The sequence below is a fragment of the Pagrus major genome, chromosome 10, assembly GCF_040436345.1.
Source record: "Pagrus major chromosome 10, Pma_NU_1.0".
Taxonomy (NCBI): Eukaryota; Metazoa; Chordata; class Actinopteri; order Spariformes; family Sparidae; genus Pagrus; species Pagrus major.
The window spans coordinates 22,932,446-22,951,729 of record NC_133224.1 but is presented as its reverse complement, the minus strand read 5'-3'; the positions used below and the strand labels follow the sequence as shown (position 1 = coordinate 22,951,729).

Here is a 19,284-nt window from a genome sequence, read left to right as displayed (position 1 = left end):
AACAATGCGACAGTGTCTAACTGTGCCAGATTCGCCAAGAGAAGTTGCCCTGTGGTTATTTATGAGTGTATCCTCGAGGTCGTGCGGCAATCGCCCTACATTTGACACACTCTTTAAAAGGCCACATCAGCAGACAGATAATCAGTGAGATAAAGAAGAGGAGCTTCCATGCCAACTCAGGGAGGGTGGGGTGGTGTAGGGGGTTGATAGGGTGAAGGGAGGGGTGTATATAAATGGAGGCCAATGGGCATTCACAATCCCACGGTCTACTAGTGCTTTCATCACCAGCTGCCTTCAACCCACAGAGCCTGCAGCCATGGCGTTCAACGGAACCTGGAAGGTCGACCGCAGTGAAAACTATGACAAGTTCATGGAGCAAATGGGTGAGTGTGGATCACACTGAATCCTGCTGTGCCTCAGCACTATTTTTCGTGCTGTGTCCGGCCTTATGATCTAGTTTATGAGAGCAATGTGTGTAACAGTTTGTTTCCATTCACTTTGACATTGCTGTGTGAGTATCACACAGTGCAGTGAGCTGATGATAAGTTTGAGGTGTTTATAGTGCTCCCTGTAATAATAGCAGCAGCTAATTTAAGATCTTTCTGTGGTCACAGTCAAATGCTTGGAAAGTTAAAGATAAATTGTCGCCTTTCAATTAATGACCTTCGTTTCAACCCGTCATGGCAACAGTCCAGCTACATGTTTCTATTCTTTCTGGTTGACAATTAAGGCGTTAATGCCGTGAAGCGCAAGCTGGCGGAGCACGACAACCTGAAGATCACCATCGAGCAGACCGGGGACAAGTTTCACATCAAGGAGTCGAGCACATTCCGCACCAAAGACATCGACTTCACCCTGGGTGTCCAGTTCGACTACAGCCTGGCTGATGGCACCGAAGTCTCGGTGAGTGTCCTATAATTATCAAAACGACAGCAGCTGGTTCAGGTGCTCTGTTGTCATTTCATTGATGGTAGCAGGAAATGGTTTGCTGTAGGAAAAGATGGTTTATCTTATAAGATTGATGGACTAGGGTTAGGGTTATGGGCCAGGGTTAGGGTTATGGGTTAGGATTGTGTTTATGGTAAGGATTAGGTTTAGGGTTGTGGTCAGGGTTAGGGTTAGGGTTAACTAATGGGGAAAATACAAGTGAAGCCAAATAAAGCCAAAGCTGAAAGCAATGGAAAAGTAGTGAATAATAACTCAGTGGATGTTTAGTTGCTGGAATGACAATCAAAAGCAGACACATGCTGCCAATTAAATGTACATAAATGTAATACAACAGCTTTAAAGAGCTTCTATCACTCATCATTGTACATTTTCACCCAGGGTGCGTGGGAGATGGAGGGTGACATGCTGAAAGGCAAATTCAGCAGGAAAGACAACAGCAAGGTCCTGACCACCACCAGATCTCTGGTGGGAGGAGAGCTCGTACAGGTCAGTAGATCCAGATGCATTTCATCAACAATATGCATTATGCTAATTTGTTTAGTTGCGATAAACCTCTCTGAAACATGACACACACCACTCTCTCTATCTCTTTCTCTTCCCTCGCAGACTTACAACTATGAGGGAGTGGATGCTAAAAGGATTTTCAAGAAGCAGTAACCTGAAGTCTGAAGTTCATATGTTATTTTTATATAGATGACACGATATATAGATTTGTGGTTAGCTATTTTCTAACACTAAGACAAGGCTAAGTCGAGTGTATTCTCATGGGATTCTACTTCGTATACCTCAAAAATGATGATGTTTTAAATAGTTGAACACTGCATTGCACTGAAATGATCAATGTTAACATGTCTGGAAGTAGGTGTAGACACAAAGTATAACAGGAAAAATACACAAGAAGCTAACAGGGAGAACAGACAGTCAGCATGTCGGTCTAATGTGTCTTAAAGAGAATCAAAAAGTATCCCATAAATGGCTCTAAAAGACTCTAGTGGTATCAAGCCATGCAGATAGTTTTCTTTGCCCAGATTCTGAGATTTAAAGGTGCAATATGTAGAAATTTTAGTTTAAAACATATCAAAAAATTAACAAAAATGAAAAAGCAGAATGTAACTTCGACGTTTTGTCAAAGAAGTCTATGAAGTTAGCATTGCTAGTTAGGTAGAAGTTAGCCCCCAGAATGCAATGGTGCTCTGAGCCTCAGTATTGAGTCAGCTAATAGGGCCACTAGCTGCACTGCAAACTCAGCTAACTAACTAACAGTCACAAGCAGTCAGCGGTAACTTTGGTGACATGCTGCCCCCTATTTGTTTGGAGTATGAATTTGACAGGTGGCCAATTCTTACACATTGCACCTATAATTGCCACCCGGGAGGCATTCAAAATGTCATTTAAAAGATTCAATAGTAGCTCATCTCTCCAGAAACAATGGCCAAGCTACTCAGAATAATACACAGAACAAGCTGTCAACAGTTTTCGGAGGGACTAGTCCATTGGTATGTCATAGTTCCAATGAATATGTGCTATTGTCGAATCTCTTTAATGTGGCCGGAGACAATTCTTCCACTTTTGGGCAAAAAAATACCCAAAAATATCAGCAGGATTTGATACAACTAGACTTTTCCGTACTGTTAATTACCTCAAAATTAGAGCATCCCACTCTAGACTTCATCGCTGATCCCAAACAACATGAAATATATTAGATATTGTCTTTTAACATTTTGGAAACAAGTCCATTTGCACTAATGGCTCTGATATATTATGTAGTCTGTAACAATAAAGCAATTGTGCGTGTCACTTGAGTCCGGTGTTATTCTTAACACATCACAGTACAATGTGCATTGCTGGATAAATGTCCTCCACAAGTTTGAACTTGCAAGTCATGTTTCCTTCAGGGCAGTCAGTCGATATCAAGACAGATAAAACTCAATCGATATCAAGTCATCACGATCAAGCTCAAAGATCATATCTTGGTGATAACATTTTATGAGCACCATAAGTTCACAACGACTGTCTCGATTCTGGGGGAAATGTCACACATACAGCATCTTAGACTCTGACGCCTCCACTGCACAGCAGCCTGATCACATGATGACAGCAGAGTCTTGTGCTCTCATGTGCTGGCCCCTAGGTGCTATCCTCAGCAGTCAGTCTGAACCGCTAGACTTTCTCACAAGATGGGGCTGTTGACATGCTGTTGACATTCAGTCAGTGTAGAGCAATAAAGAAATGAGGAGGACATCCACCGAGTCTCTCCGACCACAGGGGGGCGATATGTGCCAACTTTTACTTCAGAGTTGCACTGACAGATTTAAACTAACTGCTGTTCATGATGTGCTGTTCTACCCTGCTGGGTACTGAGTGCTTATATTGATTGTATGTTTTAGAGATGGCCAATGTAGAGCTGATTATATAGTGTATCTATATGTATATGATCTATTGTATGGAAGCCCATTTCTGCCATTAAGAGGGAGAAGTAGATGTAAACTTAGGTATGAAATTAAAAATGCTCATGGTCCAGCATCATTTTCATTTATCAAATCATATGATTCAATTTAGGTCAGTTTAGTCTGATTTTATTATGTTTTATTTTTATTAAGACTAAGTTTTCATTTATTCTTTCCTTTCCTGCTTCCATACAATAATCTCAGGATGTAAAGATATAATTCCATTATCTCGACATCACTAAGTTAATTATTTAATGACCTCATGATAAAGATAATTAAAGCTAGCTTTTTCATGATAACGGATACATTTCTCTTGTTATCTAGAGAGAAACAAAAAGCCAACGTCAAGGGATACGGAGATAATTTAACATGACAGAACGACTTCATAGTTACCATTTTTCAAAAAGGATCAATGTATAATTATTTAGACTTAAGTTAATAGTTATTTCACAGTTTACAAACAAAGAAATGTGTCCTAAACCATTTATCAAGCGATTTTAAAGGTTTATAAAGATCAGCTATAACTTTACAATAAACAACTGCTTCATAAATGGCTCATAAAGTATTTTATGAAAAAAAATGTATTATCAATATTACAAATAGAGAACATTTCGTTGTTGGCTGATTTTGTCGAACACTTAACAAAACCATTACCATTTCAAAGCCAACAGTTCACTAAGACAGCAGGATTTTGCAGTGTTATGATCATATCATCACAATATGATTCCAGAATGAGATGATCAATGCCAATATTGAATCGCTGCCTAAGCCTCCTGTTTGCATATTTGCCAAATTAACAAAAGCCATGCTAAATTTAAAATACACCAGAAAATCTCCTCCAAGCACAGTTAATAACTAATAAACAGCAGAGGTGCAACCATCCATACAGACACCCATGCAGCCTGAGATGATGTCTGGCATCAATCGATCGCAGCCCCCCCACTGAGCCCTGAGTGGCACCCTCTTTCATGGAGGTATAAACCCGCTGCTCACAAGGCTAATCTGGCAGAGGCAGGGGCTGCTTTGAACACAGGTTTGCCCCTGAACCCACCACGGGAAGAGCAGCCCTCTGAGACCCCTCAGATGCTGTGAGGCTGGAGGACTGTGAGCCTGCAGATTTTAAGGCCAAGATGGGTTGGTGGGCCGACTGTGTTTGGATCTGCAGTCTAAAGTGACCTTTGTGGCCTCCATTTTTAAATTACTAATACTTTTGATAAGTTGTGTCTTTTTTTCAAATAGCTTCACAATTACTATAGCTAACACAAACAGAATAGATCTATGTATCTGATAATGGGAACATTGTCATGTACTGTAGATCATTGCTGTAATGCATTTTCATAACCATTGGGTAGCACTGTGGAGCTCTTTATCTTCTCAGAGAAAGGGCCTCGCTCCTTCTATGATGTCATCCTCAGCCAAGTTATCGTATGACACACACCCTGTTTGTACAGACAGACAACACACACCTACATAATTATTGGATCTCCACTCAAATTATTAAAATAATATCTCCCTGTACTTATCTGGAATCAAAGAGCAGACTGTAGCAACATGAAGGCACTGAGAAACAGGAAAGTAGTGGGAGAGTTAGCCTTCGGTGTTTTGATTGCTGTGAGACCGAGGGAGCAGGGGCCCACCCAAGGGAGATGAGAGCTGTGGATGAGAGAGGAGGAGGAGGAGGAGGAGGAAAAATAGTGAGAGGTGGACAGAGAAAAGACTGAAAGTGAGGACAGTGCAGGAAGAAAATAGTCCTCGCCCTCCTCTTGCCCCCCGTGGTGAAATCAAATTCACTGACTCACTCTGAAGTCGTCAGCTTATCTGGAAGAGTAACGATCACAAAAGACAGCAACAGCGCGGTGGGGAGGTGTCAGGGCGTTCTTGGTTGGGCAATCTTTCTAAGAAGACACAGCCGCCTTTTTGGCCAATCACTGTTTGGACAATGACTGTGCAGACCTGACCACAGACATATGCAGGCTGTTGAATAATGAGTCACCAGTTAGTCAGTGCTGAATACTGTATCTGAGATTTCTCAAATGCCCTGAGATTCATGTCACTGTACTTGCTCGGAGTGTAATTTGGAAGCGCTATTGTGATTAAAAGTACGATGATGGCTTCACAATTACACACAGTAAATCGTACACTCGGGTCGTTCCCTTGTTTGAAAGTGAACAACAATGTGTGAACCCCTTATGTGAAGTATTTCTATTAAAGGTGCAATATGTAAGAATTGGCCACCAGTCAAATTCATACTCAGAACAATTAGGGAGCAGCATATCACGAGGATAACTGCTAACTGCTGCGCACCTTAGCTATCGTTAGCTAGTAAGCTCAGTCAGCTGTGCATCTAGTGGTTCGGACTGGTAGCTCGGGAGGCTGTACTTTATGTTTAGTGGTAGAATTTTAGCATGCTAACCCACTAAAATACAATGGTTAACACAGTAAACACAGTATCTGCTCAAAGTCCACATGCTAGCACTGTCATTGCCAAATAGCCACATATAACAGCCACTCTGCTGCCAAATCTTGTGTGACACTGACTGCAATTTGCATTTTGTTGTACAAACCTGTGTTGTAGAATGACAAATAAATGAGCCTCGAAACGCTGAACTTTGAACCTTGAGATTGCCATTAGCATGGCTGTGAAGATTTTAGTTTTTGACTATTCTCTTGGTTACTGAGGAGTCTTTAAACCCATTCAGGCCTCTAAAATGATTCAATAAAACAATTACAAAAGCGGATTATACCATTGAACTGCTGCTGAATCGCTCAAAAGTTCCTAAAAATATTACACCAATCTTTGACAATGGGTAATGAGTGGACATTGCTTGATTTTAAGGGGTCAACGTCAAATGCTTTGTGAATAAGAGCATTAAATGTATCATGAACACCCTGAATCAACACACTCTTCAGGCACTGTCTGCAACAGCGGTGTATGATGGCATACCACGGTTGCCTATTAGAGTAAGCAGTGGTCAATGTTTTACTGTGATGAGCCAAGCAACACAGTTGATAGGGGCATCAAAACAAAATAGAGGCCCTGATGTCCGAGTCAATCCCAAGCGGATTTTTAATTTCAATGTAGTTTTGACCGTTGAGCGCTGAGAAAATATGAACACATTTTAATATGGACCTTGGCCCTTACTGCTGCGGCTGGACGAGGATGAGTGAAACAGGACAGAAACACCTCTTTAATGGACTCGTCAAAGGGAGTAACACCATTACAAAGTGTTGCCAGTTAGGCGTATGCATGCATGCACCCAGATGATTATGTCCCCCTTGCCCCCGTGTAGGCACACTCAAGCACTTTTTACACTCAAGCCTTACTCCGCTCTGACACCCAGTGTGTAACCCCCTCCGGGCACGGACGAGCGTGTGTCATGTGAGAAGCTGGTGCGTGCCACCTGGTGTGACTGAGCAGACAGCAGAGAGTGGAGACAGCAAAGAGTGAAACTAAATTGGCTGTGGCCTCTGTCTCAGGAGTAGCCAGCCCCTGGGTTAGGTGGGCTATTCTTATAGAGGGCAGGGAGAGGTCTCCAGCTCCCCTGCTACACAAACCACTTTATAGGATCCCACATCATGTTTTGATGGCCTCCTGGGAGCGTGGGGGAGGTGTTATCCAATGACAAGTGTGAGAGAGGAAGAGGAAACTGAGTTTTAAGCAGTCGGATTTCTTTGTGGGTGAAAGGCAACTTCCAAGTACTGTCGAATCGTCAAAATCTGGTAATTCTCCTCGAATCTGGAGCCCCGAAACTGACAAAAGGACATAATAAAAGGGAAAAAACGTATTTTCTTCTCATCAGTTGATAAAATAATTCTATTTTTCTACTTTCCCCAGGCAACATTTCTCATTTTCCTCACCTCATTTCCAATTCTTCTTATGTTTATATGATAATGAGATGCGTAGGTGTGTGTATGTCCTGTACGAGGACTATTGGTGTGTGTGGAACATTAACGGAGCATTCAAGGACAGTGCATGAGGGAACATACCATGGGGGGCCTTTACCCCGACCAGACCAACAAACTAACTACACCATGCAGCACGCACAATGTTGATAATCCAGGTATATAGCAGTAGCTAGCGTTGTAGCAGGCATTGTTATGCCATGCAGACTCAAATGCTAGCTATTGCTTTTTACTGTGTTTCAGCAGGCAAAGAATGCTAAACAATGTAAACAATGTTGCTTAGAAGTTCAGAGGTACGATAGCTTATGTCTGTCTTCATTACTTTTTCATCTTCAAATACTGTTACTTCCTCCTGGTAACGGACCTCAATTGAATTTTGTGTCACCCTCAACATTTTGTGTGGTTTTTAATAGACACTTTTTCAAAAGCTAAGTTAAAAATGTATTAGTGGCATTAACTAGATCACTTTTTCAGTGTTAGCCTGCTGGCTTAAACTCTTAAGCTACTGTTACACGTGTTATCCAATGAAGCTATGGCAGTGCACAACACTGCTGCCTTCACGAGCTATGACGTGTTTGTTGATGTTTTCGGGAACTGCAGAGGGCATGGAAAATTGTTTTTGGTAATATATTATATAATTCTGAAAATTCAACACACACAGCTTGGACACATTCATTTAAACCTGGAAGTGAAGCGCACTGGATGTAGTTAAAAAGTGATGTTAGCTAGGAATACTAACGTTATCTACCGGGTTATCTAATATGCTGATTTACCTTGAAAAATTGCCATAAGTCACTCCAGATCTTCACTATCCATCTTTTCGGGAAGCGTTGGAATAACAATTTGTCAGATTCAGTATGTATATATGACTTGCAACATGGCACACAGCAGCATAACATTACCCAGCATTTGAGCTTCACACCCTGATCGTAGCGTCAGAGGGAAATGGCCAAGTGAATATGGTCTATCCATCTGATTTGATCATTTAATCAGTTATGTTTTTGGCTCGTGTGAGATTTTTTCATTTTTGGGGCTCCGTAAGTAGAAATACATGAACTTAAAGTATGCTTCATGAAGGACAAGCACAATTATACTCAGAAAGAAGACAAAAATCAAGCATGACAGCAGGGATGACGTCAATCTTTAATGGCAGATGGCCTGAAATGTCTTCATTTAACATTTTCATAAAAACTTCTCATTTTGATTACTTTTTTTTTTTTTTTGGTTTCAAACAAACAAACCTCTGCAATTCACTGAAATACAGTTTCTCCTTACAGCGGCTAAAGTACATAAATATCAACAGTACTGTATGCATTAGGAAAAAGAAAAAAAGGAACACACACACACATGCCATGAACATGCACAGAACACACAGGTACGCACATGGTATACTGAAAGGAATATTTCTCATTGACAAAAAGGAGGGATCATCATATTAATTTCCAGGAACTTCTGTACCGTACTGCTGGCAAAACACAAAAAGATCCATTCGTTCAAAGAGCATGTTTTTCTCTGGAATTCACAGTGAATTATGTAGGTAAAACAGTATTCATATATCAGGTACAAACACAAAAAGAAGCTCTAGAAAATTACCAAATGAATATACAATTAAACTTACAATAATACTTACAATGAATTATATGATGGGCATCTTCTATGAACTTTAAAAACATAATACCCATAAAAACACACGCACACACACACCTTATAAATACTTGTTCTATTAAATTTGGTGCCACACTTGGCTTAAAAAATGTCTGTAAAAGCAAAAACTGCTTCAGAAAATCAGTTGATATTATGTGCATATCATTATTATTCATTACAAACACTGACTATAGGATTCAACCACTCCAATATGATTGTACACACCTGGGCTAAACATTACAGAGTAGATTGTTTTTCTTACAGTATCTCCATTGATTGTCACATTACTGTGAAATGTGACTTAGCCTCATCAGAAAAGTACAAGAATCACTGTTTGTTTTTTTTGTAAGAACGCGACATGAATGAGAATTTTGGCGTCAAAATGTCACAGAAATATGATCAATCGATGATATGTCAAACAGCAAAGACGTTATTGCAGGCCCAGAATACACAAGATTACAAAAGATTGTTTTTTTCCTCCACACTCCAATCATTACTATGTAAATTCAAAATTTACAAAAGCAGGTTGAATCACGCTGGCTCCCTAAAAATAGACAAAAGAGACAAATTGCTTAAAGTGAATGTCCTTTCAGATGCAGAGTGGCTCTTTGGAGTGACACCAAAAGAGACATGCAGCAAAAATAACGTCATACTTCATAAGAAATCAGATTGTGGACTACAAAGCAGTCAAAAATGGAATAATTCCACTAGCCTAGATAGCTCTCCAGTGTAATAAAAAAATGCCTTTGGTCTTTTGTTTCTCTATACTGTGCTGCTGTCCTCCTGCTACACAATGAAGGAGCAGATTCCTTATTATAGCTGGGCTCAGTTTGCTGTGTTTTGCAGTCTCCGGGGGTCAGTCTACCTTCACCGGTGATGGCTTATTCCTGTCAATGCCACTTTCAACACATCTGATTACCTCAAACTGCAAAATTATGAGCTGGATCAGGTGTGTTTGTCTCACTCACATTGACTGCTTAGGTGAACCAAAGCACATCAGACAAAGGACTCATATGTTGGCTTCGTCGGGTGAAGACGCCACACAAAAGACACGCACGAGCAAACTTAAATATGCACAGTATGTAGAAAAGACATGAGCAAACCGACAACAGGACTGCTTTGGTATAGCAGGGCGACTTGCCATTTTATAATGGCACAAAACAGGAAGGGACAAAAGGAAAAAAAAATTATAGTTCCTCACACACTTTAGCACAACATGAACCAATCAAACATTGTCTTGATTACAAAAATACTTTTTGTATTTCTTTAAAATATCTAAAAATGTACAGCATTGTTTTTTTTCGTCTTTTTTTTGCAAAGTCATGCTTCAACATGTATTTAATAATCATAATAACATTAATATGAATGATATACAGAATAGTAATAATTATAGTCATATAATAACATTACCCGGCAGCGCTTTAGCCACACTTCCAGGCGTCTGGCCTTGCAAAGATCCTGCATAAAATTGTGTCTGCGCTCCATTGGCTGTGCTGTCTTTACACTTGCATATACAGAATGCACTGCAAGAGACCTGATAACGTTAAACAGGCAATGCAGTCAACTGGTGAACAAAGGGTGTGTGCGCCTTTGTCATGCATGCCCGGTACCTTTCATGGAGGTGTCAGAGGATGTGTAGCCAAAGCGCTGCCGGTAAATCTCGAGTATGTAACAGTATAAAAAAAGAGTTGGAGGGACTTTGGGGAGGGCGGGGGGTGCTCGATGTGTGATGGAGGCTGGGGTCTAGTATGTCCTGAGGCCCATGAGGCTGCTGCTGCCTAAGAGAGAGAAAAAGGGAGGAAAAAAAAAAAATAAGGGTGAGGTTGCCATGTTCACCGCACACGAACCTTGCACACTAATGAAAACACAGGGGATCGTTTGGAACTGTTGCACGACACCAAACATGATCGCACAACCATAAAATCACACACACAAAAGGTGGATACAAGAAAAATATGTTTCTTGTTTTCTCCGCAATGTCTCTCACTTGTTGTGATGCCAAGACCACACACACTTTTATCCCACAAATGTCTTGCACTGCGATTCTGGTTTGTTTTCACAACATTTACTGTTGAGCAAAAGCTGAACATACACAGGTGAAAGTCGACACGCTTGTCACTGTGGCTTGATGCTGCTATGTTCATTGCAGCAGACGTCTTTGCCAGCGCAATACCTAGGCTTTCACAGCTTGTTTCATAAATCTACACTTTCACAGTCAGACATTGTGCCAGAAGGGAGAGTCGAGTCGCCTTGGTGGCGAGGTGAGATTAACACCTTTTGTCCTCGCCTGCTGGGATCAATGGTTGTGAAGTCCAAGCTGTAAACTCACCGACGGTACGCTGCTCCGAGAGCCAGAGACAGGTCAGTCCTCCTGGTTTCTAATTGGACACGAGAGGCAATCAGCAACGCCCATCACAGCCGGCCACGGCCACCATCACACATCAGGAACCTGAGGACACAAAGGAGATTAGAGTTTTACTTAAGGGAACGAGCTGTTTCCTGTTGAGGCTGTTTTACTTGCTGATTCAACTTAATAGCCACACTTTGTGGTTCTGTTTACTGGATTGTATATGTCGCATCTGTTCACTCCAGATTTATGTTAGTTATTTTTAAGGGGTACATATTTAAAAAAAAAGGAATACATGACACCTTTTCAAGCTTTTGCCAAATCCTTCAAGCTCAAGAACTGTATAAAAACCAGAAGGACACTCATGATTTAAAGCTCCTTCATTAAAATTATGACAAAGTAGAGCTGTGTATAGAGCTGAGTTGTGTATAGCTTTAAAGGGACACTCTACAGATTTTGTATTGTACTTCTGTGTAGCTCGGGTACTCCAGAGTAGAGCTCGAATGATACTGGATTTGTAAGCCTGATGCCAATACTGGTATTTCTAACAAAATTTGATATCGATATATTGCCTGATATTCTTAGAGTAGAAAAAAAAAGCAAAAGCAAAAAGAAATAGCAAAAATCGAAGGAGCAGAGGGTGCAATATAATTTTTCTTTAATTCACTTCCCACAATACAACTCCATCTGTCATTAGATGCTCTGTCTGGTTAACACCCACACCTTTCAAACTTCAAAACACCAGTTTCTGTTAACATGTGTTGTCTCCTAGCCCACGCCAACATGACTCAAAGTGATGTCTCTAAAGTTATTTTCTCAGGCTTGACAAAGCTCCACAGAAGATATTATACAAATGCTTTCTCAACAAGTGTAGCACACTCTCTGACGAGAGACTAAACTGATTAAGATGTGAAAAATCAACTGACTGCACCCTTAAAAAGACTGTGTTGACGTCTTTTGCCACAAGCTCCAAGTCCAGCTGCGACATACAGGATGTCAGCTGACAATAGCCTTAAAAACTTCTGCTTGACAACCATATCTCCCATGATCCCTCTCCACCCCCACACCACCACCAGCAGACCGAAGAGAAAAAGGTCAACCCTTGGACCCCCTCACCCAACCCCAGATGTATCACCAAAAATAGACATCTCTTGGAGACCGTGGTAACTCGGGTTCGGAGGAGGGTAGAAACCCTTTGGAACAATAAACAATTAGCAAACCAAACATGACCTTAAGAGAAAGGAAGAGAGAGAGAGACTGTTGCAGGAAAAGAAGGGAGACGGATTGGGAACTCTTTCCTGTTCTGAGAACTGCGTTTTTTTTTAGGAGGGGCACGGCTGGCCTAGCTAATGCCCTGTTGCGCGTTCAATCAAGGATGAGGGAATCGATGCGTTATACAGCCGCTTGGCTAACCTAATACGACGCATACTTCCAGACCACCCTATTTGTTCTGGCTGAGACACCAAGGTTAAACATTGGGTTGATCATTGAACATGTCTGTGCGGATTAGGAACAGGTTTAGTGATTTGCGGGCTTAATGTGCTACAACCAATAACTCGGCCCAGGCGCATAATGTGAGATAGGTAAACAAGTAGTGTTTGAGAATGTGGGAGGTGACTCGATTTCTCATGAATGTGTGCACTGTTTCCTCTTTTTTCCTTTTCGGCTAAGCTTCATGGAGCAAACGTTCCTCTCTGTGTTGTCAGTGATCATCAATCTCGTGCCGGAAATGAAAAGAAAGAAGACAAATTTATACTCAACATTTGACAGTGCTTTGCTTCAGCTCTCAATCCATCAATGGTCCATATTAAAAGTCCATATCCTCATTAACTACAAATCACTATGACTTTACATCACACCTCACCATTTCTTCAACATTGCTGCTGTGCTTTAGAAAGGTATTTTTCTTCCATTGTAGGCATCATCGATTTCCAGTCAGTTCTGTATGATATGAAAATCGATTTACAGACTCTTGAGTTGTGTAATCTGTCACAGTGAACACAAAATTTTGCACAGAAAGGCAAAGCACAAAGTTAACTTTCCTTCCTGTTCCATCCTGTTTACAATCTAAGTGGTATCAAATGTCTCAATTAATGGTTAATGACATAGATCAGTTATAAGTCATTGATGAGGACAAATTTAGGGTTCCAAGGTTGTCTCTCTTCTCTATTTGGTGATAATGCTGTTACAAATTGTGGTATTAAAAGATTATTATTCATAAATGCTAAATCATCTGTTAATAAATGCATTTTTGTCCAGATACTTATGGCAAGGAAAGTAGACATATGGTACAATCAATCAATATTTTTTTCACAACCTTGCATAAAGTACAAAATTATTAAGGATTATATGTACAAATAAGAAGTTACCATTTATAAACCCTTTTAAAGTGTGCTACCAAATATTTTGTTCATGTTTTTAAAAAGTGAATATTGAATAACTGAAAGAAAATTAATTGACAAACTAAGAACTAAGAACAGACACTAAGAAAAGAGGAAAAAAGGTAAAATATGTGTGCTATATAAAACATGTAACTCAGTGTACTTGGGTATTGGAAAATTGTAATGTGTATTTTGCACTGTTCTCTCACATTTTATAAAATAAACAATTAATCAAGGAAGTCAGTCGACTAATTGATAGAGAAGATAATAGTTGTGGTATTAACTACTGCACTTCATATGGTTTAAATTTAACATGTACAGCATTTGTGATGTTATATACAGCATTTGGCATGTTATATAAATACCATAGTCATGTTTATAATGTCATGTTATTTTTAAATATTGTGATTTTTTTTAGAAAAGATTTAACCTCAAAGCAACCTCAATTATTCAGTATCAGTTGTTACATTAGGAGGTACTGTAGCTCTACCCAAATCAAATCAAGCTGCACTTAAACTGCAAAAATGAATGCAGACTAGTTGCTGTTCATGGTGATGGATTACACGACATAAATGTGCTTCAAGAGTCCTCAAACCGATTTTCATGTCAGAAGGAAAATAATGTATGTATGTAGGAAGAACACATAAAAAATGCATAACTGTATGGCCCATATTCAAACACAGTTAGTGAGAATTTATAAATCAGAAGCTAAACCTTGCAAGCACAGCCATATGGTCCTTCAAGATTTCTACCTGTGCAGCATGGCCATGAAAAAGAACCCCGTCTGAAGCCCCTTTAATCCGGAGAAAAGCCTTTAGGCCCTGGCTGTGTTTCTCACATACCAGCAATAGCTGCTGGAGCTGGGTGGTGATGAACACAGCTGCTGACATGTATCCAGCTCCTGAGACCTGGTGCAGGGACGAGGCCACAGTGGAGCTATACTGTACGCCTGTTTGTGTGTGTGTGTGAGTGTGTGTGTGTGTGTGTGTGTGTGTGTGTGTGTGTGTGTGTTATCTGTCAGTAGGGGGTGAACGAATAAAGTCCCACTTCCTTATTAGAAGGGGCCCCAGCTGGCCCCTCGGCTCTCCAGTGGGAGTTAGTCCAACATCGCACAGGAACCATTGGTTTTTGTCGGGCTATTGGCCAAAAAGCTCCTCAGGGCAGGCAGCCAGACTACACACACACAAGTACACATGGTAGGGGTGCACACACATACACACTCGACACTCCCCCACCATGTCTTGTCAGATGGAAAATCCGGATTACCTTTCCCTCCAGTTCACTAGGCATTAATGTCCACTATTAGGTTGTCTTTGGAGGTAGCTCTGTGCCGGAGCATGAATGTCAAATATAATTCAGCTTCACAAACATTCAGATGAATGACTAGCCTAAGCCTCCAGGGGTATTAAAACAACACAAACTACTCACAAAGCAGTGTAGCTACCTGTTTCAACTTCAAGTGGCAGTGCTGCAAATAAAGACACTTCCCTTGACAGGCAGGATGCCAGATGATTAGGACAATTCACTCATGACTAAAGACCCCTGAACACTACCTCACTTTCAGCTGTTCACACACACACACTTGAATCTCCCAGGGTTACACTTTCAAATACACATACTCTAACTATGAGTGGTGTCTGTTATTCAGACGCCAAGACAACGACTGCCAACCGCAAGCCTGTGGAGCTCTAATTCCTATTGCGAAGGTTTACTGTCACCAGACGGCTTCAGCATGAGTAACAAGTCACAAATGCTGCCTCTTTTTTATCACACATGACCCATCAATAGCAGACAGATTGTACAATAGTGCTGCAACGCAGACTTCACTAAGAGAGACATCTCTTTGTAACCTCAGTTCAAGTTTATTCTTGTCGTCTTGCAGCTAAAATTGTTGTTAAGTGTTTCACAAGCGCTATCCCAAGCTGACTGCATTGCACAAATACGTTAACACCCTCCTCGCGGCCCACATCGAGACATCTCGGATACTTTACTGTGTCCACTGAACAGACAAGGAGGGCCAAAAAACACAAGGTCTCGTACAACTGAGATGTTTGTTTGGAAAGCTGCAAAATATCAGGGACAAACAGAGCAGCAAGGCTAACTCAACACTGACAGTTTATTGTGGGAAGCGACCAGCGTTTCTTTTTTAATTTATGACTGCAAGACAGACACAGTGAGCCACGAGTATCATTAGATTTTACTGTGTAAACAGACCTACTAAGGAGATATGTTTCACAGTGTGATTAAGCTCAATCCAGCATTACAAAGAAGGCTTTTAGGTCATGTTAATGTGCAATGTCATGTTGATGGACACTGGAAATTATTGTGGAGCAGTCTTTTAAATTACATCTTGCCTTTAAGGGTCAGTCCAACTAAATTACAAAAAAAAATTTTTTCTCAGAAGCAAGAAAGAACAAATGCAAGATTAATCGAACCTTGGTGCTGTCTAGAAAATCAGCCCACATTTCCATCAGTTTTGAGAGGAACCACTGTAATCAAGGACGATGCCCTGTGGATTACAAACCCACCTCAGTTCACACTTCATTTCAGAGACAATTGTATTTTTGCCAAAGTTTTGAGTTCCGAACAAATTTATTTTTGGTCTGAATGCTCAAAATGGTTCAATATCAGGTGCACGAATTGAAACAGAACCAGTTCCATGTTGGTGAAAAAGTGTGAGTGAAAGCTGTAATAGTTTGAATGAGTCACATGGTTTGTTGTGCTTGGTTTGTCTGGATTTTGGAAAGTGGAGCACATAGCAATGTCTAACATTCTGAGTGAGAATTTTCTGGTAATTTTCTGGTCATTTGGTCTACTTCCAAATGACCATGAAGAAAAGTGTGTCTAACAGGTCTGACGGTAGCAGAGGAAAACAGCTGCTTGCTGCCGTCATACTGTAGGTTATCTCAAAGACAGTGGTTACTTTCACAATTGGATATTATTCATTCAGCCCAAAGACAGACAATGTTTAAATTTGGTCAGAAGTGGCAGAAAAATGTGTGGAAATGCAAGTGCTACGTGTCTTGTTACTACTTCTAGTAATATCTAAATTTGGATACATGTTTTTCTGCCCTTCCCCACCACTATTAAGTAGAGATGGATGGAATTAATTTGTGGCGCTCGCATTAAAAACATCTATAACAACAGAAGCATCTCTTTCCACAAACAGTGTCCCTGTTATTCAGGATAATCCACAGACGTCACTGTGAGCAGTGGTCGTCTTTCTTCAGAAAAACGTAGTTCCAAAGAAAACCGCTCACAGTGAGGGCTGTTGTTTCTGCAGAGGAACGAGGTCACTGTTTCTGGAAAGACATTAAGCTGCTGACTTAATACGAAATTTGTTTCCCCTCACTCAGTACTGGGGTAGTCGCAGAAACCTGAACAACGATTAACAAAACAGTAAGTATGAAAGGACACCAGTAGAAGTTAAGATTTCTTTTCTTTTTTTTTTCCAATTTGGATGAACTAAAACTTTCTGTGTGCGTACTGTTTTACAGTATGTGCTCGCCTTATGTATGGGCATGTACTCTACTCACTACATAATTTGACTGTGTTTCATATGTGTATATCTGCTGCAGCAGCCTGTAATTATCACAGCATTCTGACTGGATGTCTCGGCTTCACTTTACCCTCCACTGTGAGCCGGATGTGGGGGTGTTGTTGTTTCACTGAGGGGCTGGTATCCACTGGGGCAGCCTGACCGGCCAAATGACTTCCTCCTGGTTTGATAGAGGAGTAATTATTTCCTCCAAGCCCCTCCCTCCTCCACTCCCTTTCTCCTTTACCCCCCCAACAGAGACAAACTCCCCCAAAACATCAAATTACTCCAACAGCTTTGTTTCTCATGCACTATGTTTCTGTCTCTGGAAATAAGCCGCTATGATTCAAGGTTACAAAGCGATGTACAGGACTAGCACCAATCAACAGCTTGATGAATGTTAGCCTCCATGCTACCATCAACACCCACCCACCCACTCCCTACTGACTCCCTAAGGGGTCGAGAGAACATGTTCCTTCCTGTCCCGAGACATTGGAGGGAGGGTACTGGTGACAGTGCGACTGGCGCCGAGTGCAAACACACACACACACACACACACCCAGTCAGCCAACACATATACACAGACAAGCAGGGGATTTGTTGTGCTTTGTGGTTTTGTTTTTCTGCGAGCATGACAGCGTTTAGTTTGTCTGAACTACAGAGCGAAGCACATGTGCTCACACATGGTTAAAATTGATTTAATAAAAGCCACTGTGTAACGTCGGCAGCAGCACTACAATTAATTCATCTGTAATTTATTTTAAATAAAGCCCCATGCTAATCATTTTTTAATAAAGATTCATAAAAAGGGCCCTTCCAGCAGTACCCAGGTACGTCAGCAGTTCACGGTGCATATTCCACATTTACGATCGTTTGAGGCATCACATCCTCCATCTCCTTCTGTCCCGTCTTCTTTATAATTCTCCACAGTGTACTTTGTCATAATGCAGAAATGCCAAGAACATCTTTTAAATTAAAAACTGTATTTCATCCTGCCAGGGTTTGACAAAATGACAAATACCCCCTAATATCTCCAGAACAACACCAACATTATTATAGGACAATATTCTGTGTTTATTATGGCAAAGTTAGAGCCAAGCACACAGTAATAAACATTCCCTTCACATACAAGTACAATAAAAATCAGGCGTCCTTCCAGTAGGCAGATCTGTGGAACCAATAAGTTCCTCCATAAAAACTACTCAACATGTTTAATCTTGAAGAATAAACATTTCAGTGTAACAAGGAGATTTGGTCCGGAAATCATAGCAAATCATAATTAATTCGTTATTAAAGGTGGTTGATGTATTCAAATCATTTACTTGCACTATTGAATGTGTTTACATTGACAAAGGATTAAATGATTGTGTATCCATGAGGTTACTGGCAAAATGTTTATCCGTGACACTTTCAGTGCTCGGTGGACCTAGCGTAAGTGACAAAGTATAATAACTAACACACCTGCGGCACTTTTAAGGCTTTAGAAGCGTTGGCAAAGTGGACTAAATAATATTAATAGTGTTAGTAGTATTCACTTGATAAAATCACTAACGTAGATTTTAATGTGTGAAGACCAACTGCTCTAAGGACGCAGAGTAGCATCCTGTTACCATGGAAAAAGATGGTTCCAGTTCAGTAACTGTACACACAAGTTGTGCCCACAATTCGCGCAAGGTATCAAGGGGGCTGGGAATGAGGTGGATATTGTGAACTGAGTTGCTCATAGTGATGAACCCACTCCCCTCAGCTCTATGGAGCGTTTTAGTCTCTTTCAGCTTATTGATTTGGTTTTCCAGCCTGACAATTTGTTGTTTAAATTTGTTTCTAGACATAGTAAGTGGCTGTTTTAAGCAAAAAGTTCTGCTAAACCCACAGTTTGCTACCTGACTCGCGCAAAATGGCAGACAGACTGGCTTACTATTAGCATCTTTTTTGAAGTTTTGATTTGAAGACCCCTTATGGCAGAAATTAAATAGAGCTGAAGAGAGATTGAATATTTGACTTCACGGTCAGGTTGCTTGAAGCTCGACTGAAACTCTAACATTGCTTAGTCTCTCTGTGTTTGCGTTTATAATG

General features: G+C 40.7%; 2 protein-coding genes across 5 annotated transcripts in view; one reads left to right on the top strand and one right to left on the bottom strand.

The window, feature by feature from the left end:
• The first annotated feature begins 306 nt into the window (after positions 1-306).
• On the top strand, positions 307-1,865 carry LOC141003767 (fatty acid-binding protein, intestinal-like). Its single transcript, XM_073475209.1, has 4 exons — positions 307-383; positions 731-903; positions 1,327-1,434; positions 1,555-1,865. The coding sequence occupies exons 1-4, from the start codon at positions 317-319 to the stop codon at positions 1,603-1,605; spliced, it is 399 nt and encodes a 132-aa protein (XP_073331310.1). The 5' UTR covers positions 307-316; the 3' UTR covers positions 1,606-1,865.
• A 6,564-nt stretch (positions 1,866-8,429) lies between these two features.
• LOC141003825 (RNA-binding protein with multiple splicing-like) overlaps positions 8,430-19,284 on the bottom strand; it is a 38,341-nt gene continuing 27,486 nt past the window's right edge. For all 4 annotated transcript variants that reach the window (XM_073475292.1, XM_073475293.1, XM_073475294.1 and 1 more), the window contains 2 exons: positions 11,272-11,391; positions 8,430-10,720 (listed from right to left, as the gene is read on the bottom strand). Coding sequence is in view for 2 of the 4 variants with exons in the window: in XM_073475294.1 (XP_073331395.1) it covers positions 11,355-11,391 (37 nt within the window). In the remaining 2 variants the exon portion in view is untranslated. The remainder of the gene's footprint in view (positions 10,721-11,271; positions 11,392-19,284) is intronic.

Bases quoted from the DNA above. Each gene is read 5' to 3' on its own strand.
- LOC141003767 (XM_073475209.1), top strand. From the start codon at position 317: ATGGCGTTCAACGGAACCTGGAAGGTCGACCGCAGTGAAAACTATGAC. The intron at 904-1,326 runs GTGAGTGTCCTA...ATTTTCACCCAG, and splicing joins CTGATGGCACCGAAGTCTCG to GGTGCGTGGGAGATGGAGGG. The intron at 1,435-1,554 runs GTCAGTAGATCC...CTTCCCTCGCAG, and splicing joins TGGGAGGAGAGCTCGTACAG to ACTTACAACTATGAGGGAGT.